General features: G+C 55.1%; 2 protein-coding genes across 9 annotated transcripts in view; both read right to left on the bottom strand.

Annotated features, from left to right (window-relative positions):
- Nucleotides 1-284: 284 nt before the first annotated feature.
- TRIM8 (tripartite motif containing 8) lies at nucleotides 285-13,259 on the bottom strand. Its single transcript, NM_001290250.1, has 6 exons — nucleotides 12,606-13,259; nucleotides 2,935-3,030; nucleotides 2,349-2,582; nucleotides 1,494-1,525; nucleotides 1,245-1,360; nucleotides 285-892 (listed from the first exon to the last, which is right to left on the bottom strand). Exons 1-6 carry the CDS (start codon nucleotides 13,173-13,175, stop codon nucleotides 285-287), a joined length of 1,656 nt encoding a protein of 551 aa, NP_001277179.1. The 5' UTR covers nucleotides 13,176-13,259.
- Nucleotides 13,260-14,456: 1,197 nt separating this feature from the next.
- Nucleotides 14,457-25,594, bottom strand: part of SUFU (SUFU negative regulator of hedgehog signaling) — a 124,247-nt gene continuing 113,109 nt past the window's right edge. For 3 of the 8 annotated variants that reach the window (XM_045040609.1, XM_045040611.1, XM_045040610.1), the window contains one exon: nucleotides 14,457-15,885. In XM_045040609.1, coding sequence (XP_044896544.1) covers nucleotides 15,778-15,885 — 108 coding nt within the window. In that variant the 3' untranslated portion in view covers nucleotides 14,457-15,777. Of the gene's footprint in view, nucleotides 15,886-22,347; nucleotides 25,586-25,594 lie in introns of those variants that run through there. The other 5 variants (XM_023240862.2, XM_023240865.2, XM_023240864.2 and 2 more) reach the window with 3 other exon arrangements.

The following is a 25,594-nucleotide window of genomic DNA, read 5'->3' as shown; positions in this document are numbered from 1 at the left end:
TCCAGGGCTACCTGCAGCCCAGCCCAGGCCAGCTCTCACTGTCACCTCCGCGTCCAGGAGATTCATTAAAAAAAAAAAAAAAAAAAAAAAAAAAAATCAAAAACAAAGCCCAAAACAAAACAAAATCCAAAAGGAAAAGACTTGGGGGGGGGGGGGTGGGGGGGGGATGAAGGAGGAAGGGAGGGAAGACAGGAAGGTAGAAGGGCAGGTCTCTGGATGCATAATTCCCGAGCCACTGGGGGCTAGGGGGGAAGATTCCCCAGCTCCCCACTGCCTGCGTGGCGTTAGCTCGTCACGTAGTGTTTGGTGGACGGCTGCCCATACACCCTGTAGAAATCCTGGTGGCCAGGCTGCTGGGAGGCGTCGAGCCAGTCTCTGACCGCCAGGCCAGGAAGGGACTGGGGGACGGAGGGTGTGGGCGGGAGCGGGTGTGAGTACTCCTGTGAGGGCACTGTCCAGGGAAAGTGGCCGGAGCGGGGGTAGGGCTGGTGGCCACCATGGTTGGCCACGGAAGAACAGTAACAGTTGTCCACAGAACAGACGAGAATCTTGCGGCCGCCATACTGGGGGAGCATGGGCTGCTGGGTGGCAGAGCCATTGGGATACTGTGATGGGGGGAACACAGGACTTGAATGCACTGGTTGGGCGCCGCCCGGCAGGGCCACCAAGTGCTGCGTGGAGCTGCAGGGCCCCAGGGGCTGCCCTGACTGGCCCTCGCCGCTGGCTGTGCCTGCTGCCCCATATTGGCTGCCCACAGGGCCTGACGACGTCTCTAGGAAACTGGCCTCAGGGAAGGCCGTTGAGTGCTTGCGCTTTTCCGCCCCAGAGCTGCTCACGCCACAAGGGTACAGGGGGACGCTCTGCAGGAAGGGCACCGGTGTGCTGAAGGGGCCTGTGGAGAGTTTGGGGCAAAAGTCGCCAAAGCTCCCATCCCAAGCAACCCAGGTCTCCTTTCCCCACTTTCTGTCTATAGGACCAAGCTCGTTACATCATGCACCATCTTGGTCAATGCTGACTACTCCATTAGCAGGTAGATACTATCATTATTCCCATTTTATGGCTGAAGGAACTGAAGTTTAGGGAAGGCATGTGGCTTTTCCCAAGGTCCAATAGCTAGAAGGGGCAAAGCCAGGAGATGAAGAAAAGACTATCTGACTAGGCCATGCTGCCTCTCAGAGAGAAGGCTCTGGCATTTACCCCTGCCCAAAGGGCTCTCTCCTTTCCATTGAGGATACCACCCTCACCTTCTAGCATCTTGCGCAGCTGCTTCTCCTTCTTGGCCACCTCATTCAGGAAGAGCTTGGAGTTCAGGTGGCCGATCTTAGGGGGAGAAAGGCTGCTGCCCGTGCAGGTCTGGGTCCTGGGGGCAGTGGACGGGGCATCTGCTGTGAGGAGGTATCACCGGTGAGCCTGCCCTACCTCCCCCCGTGGGCCTGGCCCTCCCTGCCCTCCCCCAGATGTGTTCCCCTGGGGGCTGGTGGCCATCTGCTCACCTGTCCATTAGGATTTTCACAGACTTGGTGTTCTAGGGGGAGAGAAAAGGGTTAGTCAGTGGGAAAGGCAACATGAGAAAGCAGAGCTGCCCCATGCTCCCTCCCCCCAGGCAGGGCCGATTGTCTGATTCCCCCAAAGTATGGTAAGGGCCGATGGGGGGGGGGGGGGGCAGGGTGGGCAGTCCTCCATTTCTAGAAGTTAAGAATAGCTAACGTTTATTGAGCACTTACTATGTGACAAACACCGTTAAGTGCTTTCTATACATCCATCATTTTATCTACACAACTACGGTAGCAAGGTGTTACAGGCACTCAGTCTTTTATCTGAAATTCATGGGGCCAGATGTGTTTTGGAATTTGGAAGCTGTTGGATTGTAGGAGGAAAAATATGGTGCCTGTTCTATACGTTACGTATTATCCCCAGTAGGACACCATCATCCAATACATCAATGTTTCTGCAGCAAAATGTTTGAATACTTGTGTCAAGCAAGATAAATAAAGACCATTAACTGCCAACATGATCTCAGGTCAATCTTTTTTTCTGTTAAATGAGTTGTCAGAATTTTTCCTAATAGTTTTCAGAGATTTTTAAAATTTGGAATTGTGGATAAAGGATTATAGATCTGTATCATCAACCCCATTTTATAGGTGAGGGAATTTAGGCATAGGGAACATATATGACTCGCCCCCAAGCTCACGAAGCTAGAAAGGGCAGAGGAGGGTTCTGAGTCCATGCAGGCTGGCTCCAGAGCCCTGGGAGCATACTGGTGGGGGAAACTGGTTGGGAGCAAAGAATGGCAGACTCCGACTGAGGAATGACCCGGATCCCACCGGCTGGTCCCGGTCCCAGCCCACCTTCATGAAGCTGACGTCTTCTGTCTTGTCGAAGAGCAGCTGCAGGGAGCCCAGCAGCTTCTTGGCCTCCTGCATGCGCTCCCCGAGGTGCAGCGCCTGCGCTGCGTTCTCGCTGCAGAACTTGGCCTGGGCCTTGTCCAGGACCTCCACCGTCTGCCGCAGGTCCTCGTCCAGCAGCTGGTGTAGCTTTTCATACTGCAGCCGCACCTCTTCCTTCAGCTGGCTCACCTTCTCCTGCGGGCGCGGGGGCGGGAGCGGGCGGGCAGTGAGCGCCAGGGACCTCGGGCTGCGCTTCTGCCTGTCTCGCGTCCTGGGCGGTGGAGTCTGGGACCCCGAATCCCCAGGCTGCCCACGGCTCCCCACGGCGAGATCTGAACCTGCTAATTCCCTGCTGGTAGCATAGGGCTCTGGGCCGGCTACCCCTGACGTCAGTGGGGGCTCAGCAATCGACAGTTCATTGAATAACTGACCAAGGGATTCTGGCACAGCGTCGACCACACAACAGATCCTAGCCCCAACAGGGAGCCAGCCCAAGGCCCTGCACCCAAGCCGACCCACCCCATACCACGGGCTTGGGCTTAGCTACCTCCACTAGGCGCTTGTCGGACTCGAGTTTGTACAGCTGGTCCTCAATGTCCTGCTCTCGCTCCTCCAGACGGTCCTGCTGCTTCATCAGCATCTTCTGCAGGGACAGGTGGGGAAGGGGTGTCAGAGGGGGCTGCGGCTCTATCCCTTACCAGGGATGGGTGAGCACCATCCTTCCTGCTACAGAACAGACTCATCCTATAGATTCTTGGACTCAGATGACCTAAATTTCTGCCATCCAACCCTTTCTGGCCCCCCATGCAATCCCAGGGGCCTGGTGACAGCTGTCTGGGAAGCCTGTTCCCAAGAACTAAAAGCCTGGAATAGCTTCCCACACGTATCTAAACCATGAGCTTTCTGAGGGCAGGGTCCAGCCAGCCCGTTCTGAGTGCTTTTCCTATACACTTATCTAATCATCCCAGTAATGCTGTGAGTTAAGCACTACTATTATCTTCATTTCAGAGAAGAGGAAACCAGAGAGATTAAGCAATCTGTCCAAAGTCACACAGCTAGGATACAAACCTAGGTGATTCAGCAGTAGGGTCTGTTCTTGTACAAGTCATGCCGCTTCTCTGGGGAGCCCCATCTTAGAGATGAGTACCCTAGGTTGCAGAGGGACAAACAACCTTCCGAGGCCATCCAGGCCCACTTGCCTTACTTGCACTTAAGGGCATCAAGGGCAGCTTTGTTCTTGACGCTGAGGGTTAGGCCTTTGAAGTCCTTGCTAAAGCCTCCAAATGAGAGCCTCAGCCTCTCATTTGGACCCAAGTGGAAGGGAGACTCTGTGGCTTGCTTAAGAACCTGAGGCCAGTCTACTGGAAGGTGCTGGATGAAGCTGCTATTCTCAGCCCTTGATCTCCTGTCTCCACAATCCTCTCCTCCCGGCCCTGTCCATCCTGCCTGTTCCATCCATCCCGTCCTCCTCCCTTACCAGACATGCTTCTTCGAACACGGTCTCTTCCTGCTCAAGAACCTCAATGACTCCCTCCTTCCAATATTTTGGCAATGACGGCTCTCTTACAACTTGACACCTCCCCCCCCCCCCCGCCAGGTGGGCTGGTATCCTTTCTCCAATGCTCTGTGCACACTTGAACTCCCTGCACTCTGCTGACATTTTTCTTTTTTCTTTTTTTTTCTTTTTTAACATTTTTATTTATTTTTGAGACAGAGAGAGAGCATGAACAGGGGAGGGTCAGAGAAACAGGGAGACACAGAATCTGAAACGGGCTCCAGGCTCTGAGCTGTCAGCACAAAGCCCGACGCGGGGCTCGAACCCATGGACCGCGAGATCATGACCTGAGCCGAAGTCGGCCGCTTAACCGACTGAGCCACCCAGGCGCCCCTCTGCTGACGTTTTTCTACAGCCCACCAGTGCCCCCTTCCTCCCTCTGTCCGTCCTTCAAGGCCCAACTTAAGGCCCACTCCCTAGGAAACTTTCCATGGCCCCTGTTCGAAGTTTGTACAGGTCACTCCCTATCCTTGCCATGCAGTGGGGCTGTCACAGCGTGCCTTCCCTCTGCAGCTGTACTGTCCAGTATGGTAGCAGCTAGTCACATGTGGCTATTTAAATTTAAATAAATTCAAATAAATTAAACATCAGTTTTAGTTGTACCAGCCTCAGTCTGAGTGCTCAATAACTATATATCACCAATGGCTAATGTTCTGGACACCACGAATACAAAACATTACCATCATCACAGAAAGACCTATAGGACAGCACTATTCATTTTTAAAAATCATTTACTTATTTATTCATTTTATTTTAGCGAGAGGGAGGGTACGAGCGGGGGAGAGGGGCCGAGGGAGAGAGAATCTTACACAGGCTCCACACATAGTACAGAGCCTGACGCGGGGCTTGATCCACAACCCTAGGATCATGACCTGAGCCAAAATCCAGGGTCTGATGCTCAACCAACTGAGCCACCCAGGCGCCCCAGGACATTATTCTATAGCCTGCCTCTCAAAGTTTGTCTGATTTCCCTGCAAAGCTCTGAGCCTGCTGAAAATAGGGTTTGCTGCGGTCTTTTTCTACCTCCCTTCTCAGCCAGGCGACACAGAGACCCCAGCACTCGACAGATGCATAGCATGTTGACTGAATAAAGGCACGGTTTTGCCCACAAAAATAAGGTTTGCAAAGCAGGTTACACAGAACCTAGTTCACAGTAAGTGTCCACTCAACAAAGAATCGTTCTTTTTCTTCCTCTGCGGGGGCCTCAGAGTGACCCTCAAGTTTGACCTAAAACCCCCATTCCCACCCACACCCAGCTGGCTCCCCAGAGACAACCACTAATCCCTTCTTCACTCTTCTGACCCATTTTACATTTGGGGAAACCAAGGCCGGCAAGAGAGTTCAGCAACCTCGCTGCGAGTTGCTGGCTGCCCCGGAAACAAAAACCTGGGGACAGGAGGAGATGGGGGGTATGAAGCCCGATTCTAAGCTGGAGAAGCCTGGGGTACTGCCTGCCCCATCAACTTGACCAATGACCTAGGACAGGACCTGTAAGAACCAGCCCCAGGAGACCTTGCCCTGTCCCAGGCACTTTGCCCTTCCAGCAGGTCCCCACACCAGCCCAACATGCACAAGGGTCGCTGCCAGCCCGAGAGGCAGAGCCTGTAAGGAGACACAGCTGAGTGGCGGGGCAGGAAAGAGGCAGTCATGCATCCTCCCTGCCAGTGAGACTGCCCACAGCTAGAGCAAGAGGGTAGCAGCCCCTGGTAGAAGTTCCCAGAACACACACAAGCACGCATCGCCACTTGGGCCCTGGCACCACCTCATGCACAGTGCTGCACAGAGCTACACGTATACTTGCATCCGGCCCCCTACAGGTGAAGACTGGGCCTCCTGAAGGCCCAGACGCTTAAGGGAGGCCTGCCATAAAGGCAAGGTGGCCAGGACACCCCTTCAGGAACAGTAGGGCTTTTTACCTCCCTTGTAACAACTGGCCCTCAAATTTTTGCCTTCTGGATGCCTTGTACCCACACTGAGAGGACAGGGCCCCTCTCTCCAGATGTGTCTCAGACAGCGGGCCATTCCTGCCTTCCCAGTGCTCAGGATATTGGAAAGCCCCCCACCCCTGACTCCATCCCATACATCTGCGCACTGTGGTCTCCCCACCTAGCTAATTCTCATGACCAAACCCATCAGTATCAGATTAGGGGCACACCTGGGGCTAAGTCCCAGATGAGAGACGGGAAGGAGGCAGCACCAAGGTTAGCTTCCCAGCCCAATTTCCCTCAGAGGACTGGAATGGGGGCTGTTCCACTCCCATCCTTTGGAGCAGTGGGAGGCCCCTCTCCCGCCCCTCTGGAACCCTTCAAGGAATTCATGGCTGACTCCTCAGGGAAAAGCCAAAGGAGGCACCTCCTGTCCAGTTCTAGGGGTGGAGCTCAGCCCCGGCCTTCTTCCAGACCTTTCTCAGAGCCTTTCCTGGCAGTACTTCTACTCTGGGACATTGCCTGCCCAGAGCCCTCTGGGGTGGGAGCCCAATCTAGGCCTAGCAAAGGCAGGGGCCACACTCTCTAGCAGGTGGCTGGGTTTCACTCCCCCTCCCCCATCTCAGAGGACATGGAGCTCCTGTCTCTGCTGCAGGGGTAGGTAGGGGAGGGGGTAGGAATGGGAAGGAAACTGGCCAAGAGTTGCCAGTCATCACAGAGGGCTGGGAGGAGGGCCCAGGGACCCAGGCTGGCCAGCTCACCCTCGCAGGGATGGCCCTCTCTTGGGGCCAGATGATCTTAATCCTGCCACGGACAAAACCTGAGGGAGCCAGAGGGTTGGGGGGAATCACTATTACCTCAGGCACCGGGAAACTGGGGGAAGGGACAGGAATATTCACTTGTTGCCTCTTCATTACCCCTCACCTCAATTCCACCAACTGACTGAATCAGGCTGCTGAGAAGCTGGAAGACGGGGGCAGAGGAAGCAGGGCCTATACCCTTCCCCGCTACCAGCAGCCTCTTTCTATCCCAATGTCCGAGGAATCGCTGAGAGCTGAGGCCCCGTTTCCCATCTGGGAAAAACCCAAAGCTGAGAGAGAGCTTGATTCAGAGCAGGGGCTCTCAGTGCAGGGGGTAAGGATCCGAGGGCTCTTTACAAACCCCTCCCAGAGCACAGTGAGTCACCTGGACTGTGGCACACCTCAAGAGTGCAGTGCAGGAGCACAGCGGAGTGGGGAACCCTGGTCTAGACTAGCAGCGCTGGAGGGACCAGGCCTCCAGCAGGAAGGAGGAGGGGCGATATGAGGCCCAACTCCACTCAGCGGCGCTTGTCCCTTAGAACCTAAGTAAGGTCTTTTGTGGTCTCCTCCTGGTCCCGTGAGGGCAAAAACATCAAGAAGACATGGGGGCACTCCATTCCCATTCCATCATACGTGACAGGTATGAAGAACAGGCCCCAGGACATCCTGCTCCTCCTACCTGTTCTAGACTCCGCCTGGAGCTGCTCCCTCTGAGAGAGGGGCACTCCTAGCTCCTTACATTCCTGCCCCAGGAAAGCCTCACATCCCTCTGGAGTCTGACTGGTCAGGCCCAGCTGGCATTGTTGATGCCAGACTGGACTGGGCAGACGGGTGAGGCCATGGGGACTCTGGGCTGCATGAAAGTTAATAAATAATAATACTAAAACCCTCAAGTCAACCTTGAAGAGAAGCAAGGTCAGGAGGGAACAGGGCCCCAGGGGTTGGGCCAGAGGCAACCCCTGTCTGAGATTTTCAGACAGGGCCAGTGCTGGATCCAGCAGCCCCTGTGGTGGTGGTGGTGGGGAGAGTCATGGGGGGCAAGAAGAGGGGGCTGGGCTGCTGAGCACCTCTCTCTGCTCACACCCCTGCCCAGAGAGCTGCCATTTCAGCTCTAGCTCTGGCTGCAGCCCCTGCTCAGAGCTACCCCATCCTGACCCCCTCCCCAGCTTCCAAACCTGCCCCCCACTCTCCCTATAGCCCTCGTCCCAGGAGCATGCTGGCCTCCTCTCCCCCTGGGCCACAGCATTCTCCCCTTGTCACAGGGCAGTTTCCAGGCCTCGGCCCTTACCTTGGGCTACCATGCGGACCCCCAGGCAGAGGCAACCACAGACGCAGAGGGAAGAAAGAGGCTGGAGGGCAGAAGCCAAGGCAAGGAGAGAAGCAGGCTCTCTGAAACAAGCCCCGGCAGACCCCAGAGAAGGTTTCCCAGCTGCAGAGTGGAATTAGCTTTTGCCATGCAGAGAGCAGCGCTCTGGGGCAGCAGAACAAAGAGGCGAGAGAGAAAGCCCCCCTTTGTCTGGGTTTGAATACCAGGCCGGCCGGGAAGGAAGGCTTTCCCAGAGCAGGGAGGAGGCCAGCCAGGCCTGCCTGCTTGGTCCAGGGCAGGGGCCTAAGCCGGGCTCACCTTCTTCCTAGGCCCACCCACACTGCCCCCAACACAGCATCGCAGGAGCCACCTGGACCTCTGCCTCCAATACCGGCCACAGGCAACAAGCTCGCCCGAAGGTGAATTCCATCTTTTCTTCCCCTCCCCAACGCCCCCACCAGTTGAGAAAGTCGCGCAAGTCTCAGAGTCCGAGCAGGCAGCCACATGCTAGCAACATGGTGCTGACAGTCACGCAATACACCCTCAACTTCCAATCACAGGTATACAGCAAGCGGGCCATGCAGTCAACCTCGTCTCTCACAGACGCGCGCTTGCACGCCTTCCGGACCCCACAGCCACACGCAGGACAGCTACACAATTAAGTCGGTCACTCACGCTGTACCTTCTCAGAGATATTCACAGGAGATACAAGAAAATCGGTCACATGGGAGATGCACAACCAGACACTCCGGTTACACGCGTGCGCGCACACCTGCAGACAGACATGGACGCACGGCCATCCAGAGCTGCAGGAGGCAGAGTAATCAATAGGGCGTGCATGACAGGCGCCTGGCTGTGTCAGCAGGATCCTGGGGTGGTGGTGGCGGTGGGGGCTGGGCCTCTGCCTCAGACTCCTCTCTGCCTGGGGCCCAGGGAGGAAGGCCGAACCAGATCCACCTTCCCTGCAGACTCAGGATGATCAAAGAAGGGGCAGCTACACTGCCCTTCACCTTACACAGGTCAACTGCCTCCCCACCTGAGAGGTCAGGAGTCTGGTCTGGGGAGGAGGGAGCAGTGGGGTCTGTGCTGCCCGAGTCGGCTGGGCCAGGGCAGCCCCCACCCCCACAGCCCACCTAGAGACGGACACATGGGGCGGAGACCTAGGGTCCCCGCCAGGGTCCCAGTGCAAGCCCTCCAGCCAGGGGCAATGGGGGCAGCGAAAGCAGCACCTCGCCTCTGGCAGCTACAAACCCCAAGTTGGCCCTGAGCAGCGGGATCCTCTCCCTGCACCCACCCCCCCCACCCCACCCCAGGGAACATCTCTCAACATTAAACCTATGAGACATGTAAGGAAAAGGGTTCTGGCAACATTTCCAGTCTTGATCTGGGGGCCTAGGAATGACACGGGGGCACTACTATGACCTGAACACACACACACACACACACACACACACACACACACACACACCCTGCATAGTCCCTCATACATATAACTAGGTCTTCTTTTCTTGTTGAAGGAGGTCATGAGATAGGGATACTCCCGGCTTACACCAGTTCCCTGTTGCTTAGATGAACTGCTAAACCTGGGGGCTGGAAGAGGCTTTGACTACCTAGGGCTGCCAGACTCAGGCCCACCTGGATATCCCCATTTGGGGCCATTATCCTCTCATAGCCCCAAGGGAGAACATATTTGGGGTCTGGGCATGTCCCATAGAGTGGTCTCTGGGGCCAACCCAATGGGCCTCCAGGCTTCAGGGCAATGTGGTCTACACAATGGCTTTGCAAGGGCAGAGTGGGGTAACAGAGTTGGCCTGACTCCCCTGCTAGTGCCCTAGGCTGGAGAGAAGCCCTGCTTGCCTCCCTGCTGGGCTCCTGCTCTAGACTACTGGCCTTTGCACATGTGGGTGCTTGTATGTGACTAGAGCCACCAAGGAGAGGTTGATCAGAGTTTCCTATTTCTAACCGATAGGACGTTTCAGCAGCACCTCCCACCCCTACCCCACAGAAGACATAAGAGGAAACACAAGAAGCAGAGCCGTATTTTAAGGCATGTGCCAAGTCTCCATGTATCTGCTCCTATATCCCTGAGAATTCTGTTGCTCTCATCCGTATCCACGGCATCAGAGGCCCTCAGGCAAGGGAAAAGAGGCCCAGGAAAAGGCCCTTCTCCCTGGCTGGAGGAAGGACAGTGTGATGGGTTCTTCCATTCAGATTCCCTATGGCTCTTCCCCTCTCCTGAGAGTGAGGCCCCTTTCTCCACATTCAGTAAGTCCAACTCAGACTGAGGAGTGCTGGCCTGTTGAAGGGTTTCCAACTCCAGTGCCCTGAGTCACCAGAGAGAATCCAGAGGGCCTGGGGTGGGGGCACCCGGAGGGGAATAAGACTCAGGTTACTGGGTACACAGATGCTGGGTGCACAGAATTGCACATCTGGCCCTGATGCAACCCCCTACTTGTGCGCCTGTCCACATCAGGAACAGGAATGAACACACACACACACACACACACACACACACACACACACACACATACACAGGCATGCTCACAGGGGCTGACAAAGTTCAGCACTTCCTTCCCAACCAGTTCCCTCCACGAGCCAGGATGGTGGACCTGGTGGTGGGAACCCCAGAGTATACTCTGCATGCCTGGGCAACCCCTTCCCCCACCAATCCCCCACCAATTATACAGACGGGAGACAGGTGCATTTAAGGGCAAAGCAAGCAGTCTCAGAGGCACTTGCAAACATAGACACACATCTAAAGATACCCTCCTACTACCGAATCAGGCACAATTATGTTTTCTCCCCACCCAAATGAAAAGCACCCCTAGCACTCAGACACAGTTAAGAGCAAAAGCGTGGGTGCAGGCACAAATTCACTCATCATCCTGGCTGCTGCCCCCTCCTTGGTTCCTTTCAGCCACATCTCGGTCTTTTCCCTTCCCGTCACTTTCCACTGCCAAACCCAGGACAGAGAACTGGACAGCGCTCCTTTCTCCTGCCTCTGCGCTTTTCCCTTCCTCTCCCAGTCTTTCCATCTTTATTAATAGCAGCAGCTTCCCCATACCGAGAAAAGTCTGGGCTCTGCCTCCCGGAGTTGCAGGTGGGCACTAGGGGTTCACTGCTTTCCCTAGGCCTCTGATTCTCAACTCCAGGGAAAGGAAGAGAATGGCTCCTCTCTCTATCCCCGACACTTCCTTTAAGAAACCATAGGTCCTGTCCTGTACAAAACCCAGAGTTAGCCCATCCGATTGGAAACTAATTATACAGCAAATTTTGTTATCCCTGCCCTCAGCTTGTGGTGGCCCTCCTGCCTTTTGTTAGTTGTAAGTGTATGTTTTTTAATTGCTAAACAGTGACTCATTCTGACTGGTTCCCCCCCACAGGAAACAGCCCCCATCCACAACCGTCCAGGCTCAGAGCTTCCTCATACCCAAGCTCCCCACTGGCCTCAACTAGCCTCCAGGGCCCCCACCCATTAAACACTCCCAGTGCAACCAAAGCCCAACCTCACCCCCATGATATCACACCCGGGCTCCAAGCTGGGGCTTCTGAGATGGCTCAGGCCAACCCCTTCCTTCTGGTATGACTCAATGCTGAAAGCCAGGGGACCAGGGAGGGACCTAGGAGGAGGCCCCCTCCACGGAAGGGGACGGAAGTATTGCCTCAGTCCAGCTCCAAAGCCAGGCCCAGAGGCCTGAGGGAGAAGGCGGTTTTGACATTGGCCGCTGCTGCCGGGTGTATACAATGGGAGGGGATGCGGTTCTGTAATCACCCAGCCGGCAGCCCAGGGGAGCCAGCTGCCTGAAACCAGATTGCAAGGCAGCTCAACCTTAAACCCACAGGATTCTTTTTCCGTCTTCCACTTCCCCTCCCCAAATGTGGGAGGGCTGTGATAGAGGGCTGGGCTGGGAGAAAAGGGTTCACAGTGATGAAGACACATACTTTAAGGTTTGTTCATGCAGACGCATGCAATATACACAGGCACACAGAGAGCAGTGATTCTCACAAATGAAGAGTGGGCAATTGGGAATAATCAGAATGGCTGAGACTGTTCAGTGATGCCGCTGGCTGTCCAGGCCTTGTCCAGATAGATACCAGAGTTCTGTTCTCCCTCCGGAAGCTCCCCTCCACCCCACCCCCCTGCCCCCAGTGTGTTTCCAATAGGGCTTGAAACTAACATGGCTGCTTTTGTTTACTTCCTCATTGGTATGCCAGCATCATGGATCATGTCAGCCACAGCAGCGGCACCAGGACACTCATTACATAAACAGCAGCTGGAGAAGCAGGACCTGGGTCACTGCCTTGGTGACTTCCCATAGGGCCCACAGAAACAAGGCTGGGGGAGGGAGCCGTGCGCAGAACAGAAAAGCGACACCCAAACTCTACCCCTCACCTCAATTCTATAAATGACTCAAAAGATGGACTCTATGTGCACAGGTGCAGAAATGTATCAAGTAGTGGGAGACCTTTCTTCCCAGGACCTTGCCCCCAAACTTTCAGGGTATAAGAGTTTGGAAGGGCGCCTCTGGCCTGATGTCACAAGAGTTAGCCTGTCTGGAAGGGTGGTCCCGAGGAGGTAGGGAGTGTGTGTGTGTGTGTGTGTGTGTGTGTGTGTGTGTGTAGGGTACTTGCCCGGATCTCATTCCTCCGGATCTCCACGTCGCACACCGAGTGTCCCTGATGCGCACCGCTGTAGTAGCAGCAGTACTGGCACACGGCCACCTGCTCGGCCTCGCAGTGGTAGAGGCGGTAGGCGTTGTGCTGGGGGCAGCTCCAAGCCCGCACGTCGTCCGCCTCCACCAGGAGGTGCCCGCGGGCGGTGGAGGGCTGCTGCAGGTGCGTCTGCACGTGGGACTGGCAGCAGGGCGCCTCGCAGCGCAGGCAGACCTTCTGCGCGGGCAGCGGGGGGCCGCGGCGGCAAAACACGCAGTGCAGCGCCGCCGGCGGCTTCTCCACGTGCAGGGCGTTGAACTTCTCTACGATGTTGGTGAGCTTCAGGTTCTTCTCCAGGCCCGGCTTCTGGTTGTAGGCCTGGTTGCACTCCGGGCAGCGCACCAGGCCGCTGTCCTTGGCCCACGCCTCGCCAATGCAGCCCCGACAGAAGTTGTGTTTGCACGGCAATTGCACCGGCTCCACGAAGACATGCAGGCAGATGGGGCAGATGAGCTCCTCCTCGAAGCAGTTCTTCCAATTCTCCGCCATGGCTGCTGCGGGCAGGGGGCCCGGGCAGGCCTCCCTAACTGCCCAACTCTGGGGGGCCGTCCGGTGCAGCTGCAGGCCCACCGAGCCCCGAGCTCCGGCCCCAGGAAGCCCCGACAGTCGCTCAGTCACCAGCGCCCTCCGCGCGTCTGCCCCCCAGAGGAGGGAGCCTCGGTCGTCCCGCCGCGCGCGCAGCCGGCTGCGTCTCCTCCTCCTCGCGAGCGCCTAGCGGGAGGCGGCGGACTGCGCCAGGGCCGCGGCCGGGGCACCAGCCCTGGAGGGGAGCGCCGGGGTCCAAATTCCATATAAGAGGCCGGCCCCCCGACCGCGCGGCTAGGCCAGCGGCGGCCCGCGGCCTGCGCCCGGCTTCGCGGCTGACATTGGGGCGCGCCCCGCGGCGGACAGAGCCAGGGAGCCGCACAGTTCCTCCAACGACGGCGGCGGCGGCGATGGGGCTCCCTCTCAGGTCGTCAGCGCCGCACCTCACTCGCCTCGTCCGGGGTCCGAGAGGCCGGGGAAGCGGGAGCGGCCGCGCCGAGGGCGGCTAGATCCGGAGCGGGCGGGCGAGGCGAACTGGCGGTTCTCGGGCTGCGGCGCGGGCGTCCCCCGGCTGGCCGGCCGGGTGCGGGTGCAGGCTGCGGGGCGCAGGCGGGCCGACTCCGGGGCGCTGCGTGCGCGCAGGGGCAGTCATTCAGATGAAATTCCAGTCCTCGGCCAGAGACACCAGCCCGCCTCTGCCTTCCTCCTCCCTTCACAAATAGAAACGGAAGGGGGAGGGAGAGAAGTGGAAAAAAAAAAAAAAAAAAAGCCAACCAGAAAGGGAGGGAGAAGCCCCGGCGGTGCTCCGGCCTGACCCCCTCTTCGCGACTTCTGCGCTTCCCGGAGGCCCGGCGCCCGGCGCCCCCGCCGCAGAAAGACCCCGCTCTCGGTCTCCGCGCTGGGCGGGCGCCTCGGCTCTGCCGAGGAAAACAAGGATTGATCAAACTAGAAAGGAATTTTTCTCAACTGCTAATGAACAGGAGGCTCGGCTCCCGGCCCTCCCCTCCCCCCCGCCCCGGCCCTCCCCCTTCGCCACCCCGGCCCCCCTCCCCCCCACTTTCTTTTCTTCTCGGCCTCTGCTCCGGCCTGGAAGGCTCGGGGCTGCGGTCGGAGCCAGCCTGCGGCGGCGGGGCCGGGCCGAGCCAGCCGGGCCAGGCTGCCTCCCTCAGAGCCCAGCCATCTTGGGCTCCTGGCGGCAGCCGCGGTGGCCGGGGGTCCGGGCGCGCTCGCTCGAGGGTCCTGCAGCGGGCTTTCTCTATCTCTCTCTCTCTTCTCTCTCGGTGGGATTTTTTTTTTTTTTAAGGGGAGGGCTGGCGGCCTCCCTCAAATTAGGAGAGAGAGAGGAGAAAATGCCAAGTCCCGATTTCTCTCCACCTCTGCTCCACCCACCCCGGTCCTTTCCAAAAAATAAAAAAAGATTAGAATTGGAAGAAGTCGGCAGAAAGGCGAGCGCCGGCGGCCCCCGGCTGCTGCCCAGGCGACGCGTCCGGGGCGGGCCCACGCCAGTCGCTCGGTCTGTGGGTCCGTTTGTCCGCCCGAAGCTTCACAACTGAGGGGAGGGCACTTCGGGCAGGGTCTCCGCAGCGGCAGTCGCCTCAGAGCTTTATCCTCAGATCAAAAAAAAAAAAAAAAAAAAGGAAAAAAAAACCCAACAGTCTCATCAGGGCCACCTTCAGCCATCTTGCGCGTATTATTATTATTTCAGAAATAATCTGTTTAATAAAAATAGCTGCGTCTCTAGCCCCCTCCCCCGCATCCTGCGCTCCCCGCCCCCTTTTAATAATAATCTCGATAATAAAAACGAACTGCGCGCCGGGCAGTTCTTTTCCTGCCTCTGCTCTCTAGGGCTCCGGCTCTCCTTCCCCGGGGAAGGGGACGTTGGGGGGGCGCCGCTGGGGATGGGGGGGTGGTTGAGTCCCTGCTGCCCGCCTGTTGGCCCCCTCCGCCTCTGCACCGAGGGAAGGGCGCCCTCGCCGCTACCTCGCCGTTGCAAAGAGGGCGGGCGGGGGAGGGGCCCGGCTCGTGGGACCGCTGGAGGGGCGCACAGGGGTCCCCGATCTTCCCGCCACGGCCTGGCCTCGGAGTCTGCAGCCGGGGGCGAGGGGATACAATGGGCTCGGAGCAGAGTGCGGCCGGCAGGGTGGGGATGCCAGCGGGCAGGGGGCTGCAGTGAGCCGGACTCTCGAGCTACAGCGGAGACAGGCGGAGGGTGGTGTCCCTACATCAAGGCCGGTCCCGCTACACGGGAAGGGGGCGGGGAGACCGGGAGGGGGACGCGAGGAGAAAGCGGCAGCGCTACGGCGGCGCCTTTAATCGGCACCCGCTGGTTCTGCCCACCCGGCACTGGAGACCCAGACCGACGGAGAGGGGAGGAGGATGAAGGCGGAGCATATTGTCCGGAAGTGCTGTTACAGCTGCTGTGGCTCCCGGCTCCTCCCCTTTTCCCTGTCTGGAGTTGGGGCTGTTCCGGAGGCTGCTCCTACTATTGGTCTCCAAGCTGGGGCTCCGCCTCTTCAAGGCGGGGCAGCCCCCAGAGCCTCACGTGACTAGCACTTACTTCGGTACATTAAACACTAGGGTGGGAGGAGAGTTCCGCGCTTCTTAAAAGGGCGATGGTGCCGCTGCGTAGTGGGACCGCTTCTTCCTGGGCCTTTTCACCCACAGCTGTTTTTACCTGGGAGGAAAAGGAGGGTTTATAAGTCTGCACCTTCTGTCTGAGGGAACTGAGCAAGGAACTGCGAAGGTTCTCTGTGGGGCAGTTTCCTGATGTCCTTAACTTTCCCCCACATTTCTGACGCTTAAAACTACCAAGCAAAATAGGCATTATAATCCCCCTTCTATTAATAAGGGAACGGAGGCTTAGAAGTAGTCTGCTGGAGGTCCATTGGTCAGTTAACAAATATTTAACAAAAGCCTTTAAGTGCCGGACATTTTTTAGGGGATTCCCTGGAAAACATATACATACATACATATATACACAAAAAATACTAAATATATAAGAATTTGTGTGATAGAGCTTAAGGGGCTCACACAGACCTCTCTGGAAAAGCGACATCTGAGCCAAGACCTGAATGTTCAGGAGGAGTCAGGCCATTGACAACCTGAGGAAAGAGTGCTTCAGTCAGAAGGAGAAACAAATGGGAAAGCAATAGATTAGGCATGTTCCAGGGCAGAAAGGAGGCTTTGTGGTGAGAGAGAAGACAGTCACGGCCAGAACACACAGGGCCTGGTAGGTCACGGTAAGAAGTTTAGACTTGAAGCTAGTTATAAGAAGCATCAGATTTGGGATATATTTTGGAAGTAGTGCCAACAGGACTACATATGGGTTAGATATGGGGGGGTTGAGTCCGTGCTGGGGGGTTGAGTCCCACCCAGAAATGGGGTAAGAATGGGATCGAGATGTGCTTTTCACTGTATATAGTATATCCTTACAAACTTCTGTCTTTTTTTTTTAAGTTTTTATTTATTTTGAGAGAGAGTGTGAGCAGGGGAGGGGCAGAGAAAGAGGGAGAATCTCCAGCAGGTTCCACACTGTCAGTGCAGAGCCCCATGTGGGGCTCAAACTCAGGAACCATGAGATCATGACCTGAGCCAAAATCAAGACTCAGGTCACTTAACTGACTGAGCCATCCAGGCACTGACCCCCCAAAATGTTTTTAAATGATTGTCAGGATTTGGGCTTCAGCAAGAGGCTGGATGGTCATGTCATTTACCAAGAAGAAGAGAATTGAAGATAATTAGCTCTAAGTTGAATTTGAGTTGGCTCAGATATCCTAGTGGAAATGTTGGGATGACAGACTCAAGGGGAAGGTTTGTCCTGAGATTATAGATTTTGGAGTCATCAGCAATTAACGTTCTAAATGGTAGAACTGAGATTCAAATCCAATTCAGTATAACCCATGGGTCACTGATCCTTCCATAAAACCAGGGAGCCTCTCTGCTCTAGGACCTCCATCTCTTTATTCCTGATGGGGGTGGGGTGGTAATGTAGTCCCTTTATGGACAGAGCCTCTGTCTTCAGCACTTGGCATCCCCTCACATGGGAAATCTTATCCTGAATGGATGAATAAATGAATGCTTGCATGTCTGAATGAACAAACAAGGAGAAAATGGCTTCCAAGTCCTAATTCTTTTTTTTTTAATTATTTTTTTTTAACATTTATTTATTTTTGAGACAGAGAGAGACAGAGCATGAATGGGCGAGGGTCAGAGAGAGGGAGACACAGAATCCGAAACAGGCTCCAGGCTCCGAGCTGTCAGCACAGAGCCTGACGCGGGGCTCGAACTCACGGAGTGCGAGATCATGACCTGAGCCGAAGTCAGCCGCTCAACCGACTGAGCCACCCAGGCGCCCCTAAGTCCTAATTCTTAATTCCATGTTCTAAAGATGGTGAGGAGAAAAAACAAGGTCTATCTTAGAGCAGCTAGAGGGTCCTTCTCTGTCTTCGTCACCAATGCCCTCCAGGATAAGGATTCCTTGCATTCCTTACCTTTCTAGACCGGCATTCCTTACCTTTCTAGACCGCTCCCCTTAACTTGTGAGACATCACACTCTTCTTCTGATTTTCTTCTTATCTTTCTAACCACAGACTTCTCCAATTTCCATCTCATAAAAGTTGACAGTCCGTAGCGTCCTGCCCTCCAACCTAGTCTCTTGCTAATAATCGACACTGGCTACCTGGAGCCTTTGGCTCCTAAAGCTTTATTTCTGTCTACTGGTGACTCCCCAGTCAGTATCTTCAGCCCACACATTCACCCTCCTGATTGCCGATCAGGTAGCCAATCAGATGTCCCACGGGCACTTTGAATTCAACGTGTTGGAAACTAAACTCATCATCTTCTTCACATTCCAGCCTGTTCTCCTCCACTGCGTCCCCCATCTCAGTCAGTGGACCTGTCAGCCACTTAATCACCAAGCCAAGGATCAGGGAGGCTACCTTAATATCTCCCTGTCTTTCACCTCCCTTATCCATTCAATCAGTCATCGGGTGTTATAGATCCTTTGTTAAATATCTTTCAGATTATCCACTTGTATACTACTTGACATCTTCACTTGGAGGTACAATGAATATCTCAGTCATCATGTCCTAAATTGTACTAATTTCTGCACACTTCCCCCCACTCGCCCCTCTCCCACTGCCATCTTCCACTTCTCGGTGAACATTCCATGGCTAAACCTTCAGCCAATCTCGACTACTTCTTCACATCTCCATTAGTTCACCATAATCTCTAGCCTGGATTATTTCCTAGAGCCTGATGGGTTTCTCTGCTTCTGCCTTTACCTTCTGGAGTCAGTTCTCAACACAGTAGCCAGAGAAATCTTTTAAAAATGTGTTAGATTGTGTCACTCCACTACTCAAAATCTCCCAATGGCTTCCCACTTCAACCAGAGTAAAAGTCAATGTTTTATAATTGCCTGCAAGGTCCTACACAATCTGCCATCTGTATAAGTAATCTCCCGTTATTCCTCTCCTCTCATTCTGCTCTAGCCACACTGGCTTCCTCTTCTGTTCCTTAAGTAAACCTGGTGTGTCTCCCCCTACCCCTGGGATCTTTGCAGTTGCCCTTTACTTTGCCTGGACCACACTTCCTCCAGATGTCCCTATTGCACGCTTCTTCCTATCATTGAGATTGTTTGCTCAAATGTCACCTATGCAGCAAGGCCTTCCTTGACCTCTGTATTTATTTATTTATTTATTTATTAAAAAAATTTTTTTTTCAACGTTTATTTATTTTTGGGACAGAGAGAGACAGAGCATGAACGGGGGAGGGGCAGAGAGAGAGGGAGACACAGAATCAGAAACAGGCTCCAGGCTCTGAGCCATCAGCCCAGAGCCTGACGCGGGGCTCGAACTCACGGGCCGTGAGATCGTGACCTGGCTGAAGTCGGACGCTTAACCGACTGGGCCACCCAGGCGCCCCATTGACCTCTGTATTTAAAAACACACTCCATCCCAACCCTCACCGTCTCTCCTCCTCTGCTTTATTTTTTGTCCAGAGCGCATATACCCATGTACTCTGTATTCTATTTTTCAAAAACTTTTTTTAACGTTTATTTACTTTTTGAGAGACAGAGAGTGAGTAGGGGATGGGCAGAGAGAGAGGGAGTCACAGAATCCAAAGCAGGCTCCAGGCTCCGAGCGGTCAGCACAGAGCCTGATGCAGGGCTTGAACTCAAGAACCATGAGATCATGACCTGAGCCAAAGTCAGACACTTAACCAACTGAGCCACCCAGGCACCCCTCTGTACTCTATTTTGAACAAATATTATCTACCTCCCAACACTAAAATAAGGAGAAAGGAGAAAAATTTTTTTAAAGTTTTATTTATTTATTTATTTATTTATTTATTTATTTATTTAGTAATCTCTATACCCAATGTGGAGCTCAAACTCACGACCCTGAGATCAAGAGTGCCATGTTCCTCTACCTGAGCCAGCCAGGCACCCCAGGAGGAATTTTCTTTTAATGATGTATCTCTGGTGCCTAGAATGGGACCTATCACATAGTAGGTGCTCGGTAAGTATTTGTTGAATCAATGAATGAGTTCCATTCTCTCCATCCCTACTGCTTCTCCCTTAATCCGGGCCTGCCTGGGCCTTACCTCTAATCTTGCTGTCTTTCAAAATGTTCTCCATCCAACAGGCAAGGGAATGGCTCTCAAATGAAAGCTTGATGCCTTAAACCTAAAGCAATTTGAGCTCTACCGATCCCAAGAAGAGTTGGGGGGCCTTTGTCCTTGTTCCATCTGCCTGGAGGGCTTTTGAAAGTAAAGACCCCTCTTCATCCTTAAGTATCCTTCAGGTTTTGACTTAGATGTCACTTCTTTCTGGAAGCCTTTTTTCATCTCCCCAGATCGGGTTGGGTACCTTTCCTATGTCTGTACCCTAGCAGAGCCCTTTAATAAATGGTTAACGCTAATCGAGCAATTACTATGTGCCAGGGGTCTCATGTGTATTGTCTCATATAATCCTTGCAAAAGCTCTGTGAAGTGAATATCCATTTGCAGATGAAAAACCTAAAGTCATACTGACAATAAGTGGTGGAGCTGGTGTAGGACGGAAAGCGGCTTACTGCCTTTCTCTTTTATGGCTCTTCCTTGCAATTGTTTCCCTGTTTTCCCCACTGCACTACATACTCTTTAAGGCTGGGCCTGTGTCCAGTCTCCCAGAGTATAGCAGAGGGCCTAGCATGCATTTGTTCAAAGAATGAGTGAACGAACGAACACAGACCATGGACTCCCACCAGCAGGCATCTTGCCCCCTCCCCCATCCTGTCCTTAGCTCTCTCCCAAAGACTTCTGGAAGTAAGGAGGAGAGAAAGGGACTGTCCCATGGTACCCCCAAGGAAGGGGCCTGGAGATGGTTGCCACTCCCAAACCACATCCTGACCTGCCCTGCCCTCCCCCCCTCCCCCCCCCCCGCCCCGCCCCCAGCCTCCCCGCTGCTGTATTGGGACAGATCTCTCCCTTTTCCTGCCCTGCGCCTCAATCCCTCACCCCCACCCTGGTCTCCCCACGTCCTCTGGGCTGCAACCTGTAGCTGCCTCAGTGCCTGGCAGGCTGCGTTGAGTCACTTCCAGCTTGCATTCTCCTTCTGGTCAGGCTAGTTTGGCAAATCTCCTAGGCTCCTTAGCCCCATGGCTCTGGAGCCTTTGGGTTCCCCACAACCCAGGGCCCCTGAACCCCATCCCACCCCCTGCCCCCCAGATGGGGCAGAGCGACACCTGGAGGAATGTACAGGTCTTTTGGAGGCTACATTACATAACACATGGCAGATTTCTCCCCTCCCTAAATCTAGGGTGGGGTCTCTGATATAGGCACAGGAGCCTCTTTCCAGAAATAACCACAGCCTAGTCCTGTCTCCTGGAACTACTTAAACACAGAATCTTGCAATTCTGTACTCTCTGGGGCAGGAACTCTCTGGCCCTGGGTCCTTCTAGGTTGGTCAGATGAGGAAGATTAGATAATCACCCCCCAACCTCCAAGGAGAAAAGAAAAGGGGAAGGGGTGTGGCCTGGGCCGCCCTGTGCTTGTCAGCCTGGCTCCAGACCCTCCCAGCTCCCTCGCTCTGACTGCCAGAGTGACTGAGGGCCCCAGACAGGACCTGCCCCACTGTTCCAGGGGCCAGCCACGGTTCAGTAGGAGTTCACAGGGAAGGAGTACTGACCTCGGCTTGGGGAAAGTCCCCCAGATACGACTGGTTCTCAAAGAGGACAGGGAGTCCCTTCATAAGAAATGACACCCTTTGCCCCCTCCCTTCTCGTGATCCCCTCAGGACTTCTGCCAGTAGCTCCAGCAGAAGCCTCTGGGTGCTACGGCTCCATCCTGAGGACCAGAAAAAAGGCCCTGCTGTTCTCCCAGACAGAGAGCTAGGCCTAGCAGGAAGGGAGAGGACACGTGAAGGCCCAGAGCAGTCCTGCAGGTTCTGGGTACCCTGTCTGGGTGTGGATCCTCTCCTTCCTGCCTCTGAGGTCCCGGGCTGTTGTCTTCTCCCCACGGGCACTGGGCTCTGTTTTCCATGCCAGGCCCCGAAGAAACAGGAGCCGGGCAATCCACGGAAGGAGGATCCATCACCTCCTCACCCAGGCCACAGGAAGGGAAGGCTGGCTTCTGTGTCGCCCAGTGGGTGTGACGGCTCTGAGGCTGCCCCTCCAAACTGCTATCAGGCAGTGGGTTGGGAGGCTGAACTTAGATGGTTAGGGGAGTGGCTGGCTGTCTCCTGGCCCTCGCTGGAAGGGACACGAGGACTCTAAAATGGGAGGTAAGGAAGGCCCACCTTTCCAAGGGGAAAGGGCTTTTTGGTGAGAGGAGGGCAGAAGGGGAATAAAGAGGGTCTTGACCCACCCACTCATCTTCCCAGACCTGTGCCTTGCACCTACCCCCACGACCTTAGAGGAATTCAAGACCAGTGAAAAGGAGCCTGTCCCTGCAAAGTCATTTCTGCATGACTGAAGAGTCACCAGCTGCGTGATCCTGCTCCTTGGCACCCCCACCACTCCCGACAACAGTCTTCTGGGGCCTTCCCCCATCCTGGCTTCTTCTAAGTGGCTGCGTCCAACCCACCCCCTCTACCAGGGCCCCAGGCTTTCCGCTCCCCTACTCCAGGCATCCAGAAAGGAGCACAAGATCCAGGCACTTCTGCAAATATGTTTAATGCACTTAGATTACACAGAGGAAGAGGGAGCAAGAAGGAAACGACATCTAAGTGAGTCACCCAAAAATTCTTACAAAAGTCCCAAGCTGGCTGCAGCCCCCAGGAACCGAGTCACAATTGACATTAGAAACTAATATAAAATTTTACAAAAGTCTGCTCACTGCAGCATTCAGGTACTTATACAAAAGGAGGGCTCTCCCTACAGGGCTCCTGTCTTCTAACAGGGACCCAGGTACCTCCCCTGGCATAGAGGACCTGGAAGCCAGAGAGGAAAGACAACCAGATAAAAAAATACAGTCAAGGGAGTTCTCTACTGGTCTGCCCCATAGGGGCACCAACCTTCAGGGTTTTTTTCCCTGCTCTCAACTCAATCTCAAAACCCAGTCCCAAGACCCTGTGTTTATTTTTTAAAATGCTCTAGCCCTTTAGACTCTCCCCAAGGCTTCCTGGTTCCTGCCCTGAAGGCTTGCCTTTGGAAGAGGAAGAGAAGGGCAGGAAGAGGCACCCAGCTCCCTGGCCAGACCTGAGACCTTGCATGAGCTGCTCTACCCGTCAGAATGACAGCTGGGTCTGTGGTCCTCTTGTAGCCCACACTGGACCTGAGAAGTTCCAGAGTGTACCATATGTACATGGGAAGTCCGACTGCATGGGGGAGCGAGCCCCTTCCTCTCAGAAGCTTTAGCCACAGGGACCTGGAGGGAGGAACTGGGCAAGCCACAAGGAAGCCTCTGAAAGGTGCAGATTTAGGGAGGGAGGCTTCTTACCTCCCCAACTCACTATGTCAGGGCTCCCAAAGAGCTGCAGGGAGGGAAAGAGGCATTTAATGAGTACCCACCATATGCCAGGTGCTATGCTGGGCATGCTACACGGTCGGCCTCACTTGGTCCTCAGTGAGGGTCCCTTCTCCCCAGCCAGAAGCTCAGTAGAGAGTCCCCCTCCCAGAGAAACCTCTGGAAGGCCAGGTCAGAGATGGTGTATGCTCTGCTACTCCACCAGAGCCAATGCACTGTAGGGAAAGGAGATGGACACCTGGCCTCAGCCGGACCTTGGAGGTTCCTGACATCACGGGGCAGGAAGGGGCCACAGGCTTCACGCTCATTGTCTCAGAGCTCACCTGCTTCCCGCCTGCCTCCCATACTGATGACAAAGCTTAGTCCAGAAAATACCCTCCTCCCCATCAGCCAAACCAGACAGGAAGAGGCAGGTCCCCAGAAGGAAAGAATTTGTGGAGAGGCAAGGTCAGGGTGGCAAGGAAAGGAGACAAGCTAAGGGCACCTCTCTGGCCATGAAACATCAGATGACAAGAGCTTCAAAGGCAGTGATTCTATGGTGCGCGAAGGCCAGAAAAAATGTCCTTTTGGAAAAGTCCTTGGAGCAGAAGGCACAGCTACTGCCAACATCAGGTCCAAAGGAGCTTCCTCTTCATTGGTGGAGGCCTGGAGCCTGTCTTTCCCAGTACTCCAGGCTGATCCACCTTGAAGCTCTGAGTCTGATGGAGTTAACTGAGTAGCCCTGAGGGTATGTGCAGAGAAGCAGCCAGGCCCCAGTGGTCCCTTGGAGGTCCAGATCTTGCTCCCTGGAGGGCCTGGCCACTGCCCTCATGACCCCTAGAGGCAGCTCTTTGGCTGAAGCTCTCATCAGAGGGGTCCTGCCCCCCATGGGCCTCCTGTAGCACTATGGTGGTGCCCGTGTGTGTATGGCAGTGCAGATGGGGCAGTGTGTGGTCCTATTAGGTCCCCGACAAGACAAAAGGAGTTTGCTTTGGAAAGGCCTGAAGGGTGATCTTGAAATAGCAGTCCCTAGAGTGGGAGGTAAGAGGGCACGAAAGGGGCTTGTTGATTCCAGGTCAGAAGTGGGAGATAACCCAAGAGGAACCCTAAACCCACGGGCCAGAGATTGGTCTGCTTCTGGGAGGAAGACCATGAGATCTGCAGTAGGGGGGCAAGAGACAATGAGAGGCCAGGATGCGGGGAAAGAGGCCCAGGGAAGGAAACGGGGAAGGAAAGACGAGAAAAGCATGGATGCAGGGAGGAGGAGGGCGGCAGAGTGCGGTGTTTGCAAAATCAAAGTGAAGGACATGTTGCGAAGTTGATTTTTTCCATTTTTAATATGCCAGAGTCCTGCAGCCTGGAGGCTGGGAGGCCCAGGGGATGAGGAAATGGGACCGGACTGGTCAAAGAGCTGGAGACCTAGGCCCTGAGGGGCAGGTGGGGATGGTCTACGCAGTGCTGGGCCTCACCCTCTCAGGCAAGCCCGGCTGGGTGGACAAGGCCCGGAAGATGGGGCCGGGGCTACCAAGTCTCTGAGACCCTGGTGGTCCTTGAACTCTGCCAGGGGCCTAGTCCACTTGAGAACAAGCAGCACGTCCTCCTGGCCCCAGCGAAACTCGGCTGAAGGCTGCATGGGGGCGTAAGTCAGCTCTCCCCCTGCCCCAGGCTCCACCAGGCCCAGCTGGGAAGAAAAGCCTCTCTGTGAAGCTGGCTCCTCCGGGCCCTGGGCTGGCAGGCGGACACCGGCACCTTCTCTGGTGGTGGCTCAGGGAGGGCGAGACGGCCCTAGGCCCCTGTCCTAGAGAATGAGAAAGTTCATCTGGGAATAAAGTTCTGTTTAAAAAACATTATATACACGGCTTCTGGACATCTTTGAAGACCAATAAAATACCATCCGGTTTCTACAAAATAAAATAAGGAGGAAGAAAAGCAAACACGGCTGGAGGAGCTGTTCCGTGGCCAGAGGAGCTTGCCTACCAAAGGCTTCCCAGAGCAGAACTGGGCAGGGCACACACGCGGCCACTCCACTCCCTCGTGCTGGACTGTGTGGCAGGGGATAGGTGAGGATGAGGCCTGTCTCCACCTAAGGGCACATCGAAGGTCCAGAGTCAAATCTCAAACCACAGCCTGTGGCAGCAGCTGGAGGGGAAGGTTTGCATTTGCCGGCTCCCAGCCCAGGGGGCTTGGCTGGCTGGGGGGTGAGGCCCCTGAGCTGCAGGTGAGGCGGGGGTGCGGTGGCTGCGCAGTCATCCTCACACTTGTCCTTTTATTTGTGGGAATCTCTTTTACGCAGTTGTTATACTGGAAGTCACCGGGGAGCAGCTGGGCTCTCCCTTGGCCCCTGCAGGGCCCAGCCCAGGCTAGTGCAGTGGACTATCGAACACCACGTCGGGCAGAATGGAGACTTTCAGCTTCTTTTCAGGCCAGCTGTACTCTTTGGGAAGTTTGAACTGCGGAGG

Source organism: Felis catus, chromosome D2 (assembly GCF_018350175.1).
Source record: "Felis catus isolate Fca126 chromosome D2, F.catus_Fca126_mat1.0, whole genome shotgun sequence".
Taxonomy (NCBI): Eukaryota; Metazoa; Chordata; class Mammalia; order Carnivora; family Felidae; genus Felis; species Felis catus.
This window is presented reverse-complemented; position numbering and strand designations above follow the sequence as displayed.

Bases quoted from the DNA above. Each gene is read 5' to 3' on its own strand.
- TRIM8 (NM_001290250.1), bottom strand. From the start codon at position 13,175: ATGGCGGAGAATTGGAAGAACTGCTTCGAGGAGGAGCTCATCTGCCCC. The intron at 2,583-2,934 runs GTAGCTAAGCCC...CCGCGCCCGCAG, and splicing joins CCGACAAGCGCCTAGTGGAG to GAGAAGGTGAGCCAGCTGAA. The intron at 893-1,244 runs GTGAGGGTGGTA...AACTCTCCACAG, and splicing joins GCTGCGCAAGATGCTAGAAG to GCCCCTTCAGCACACCGGTG.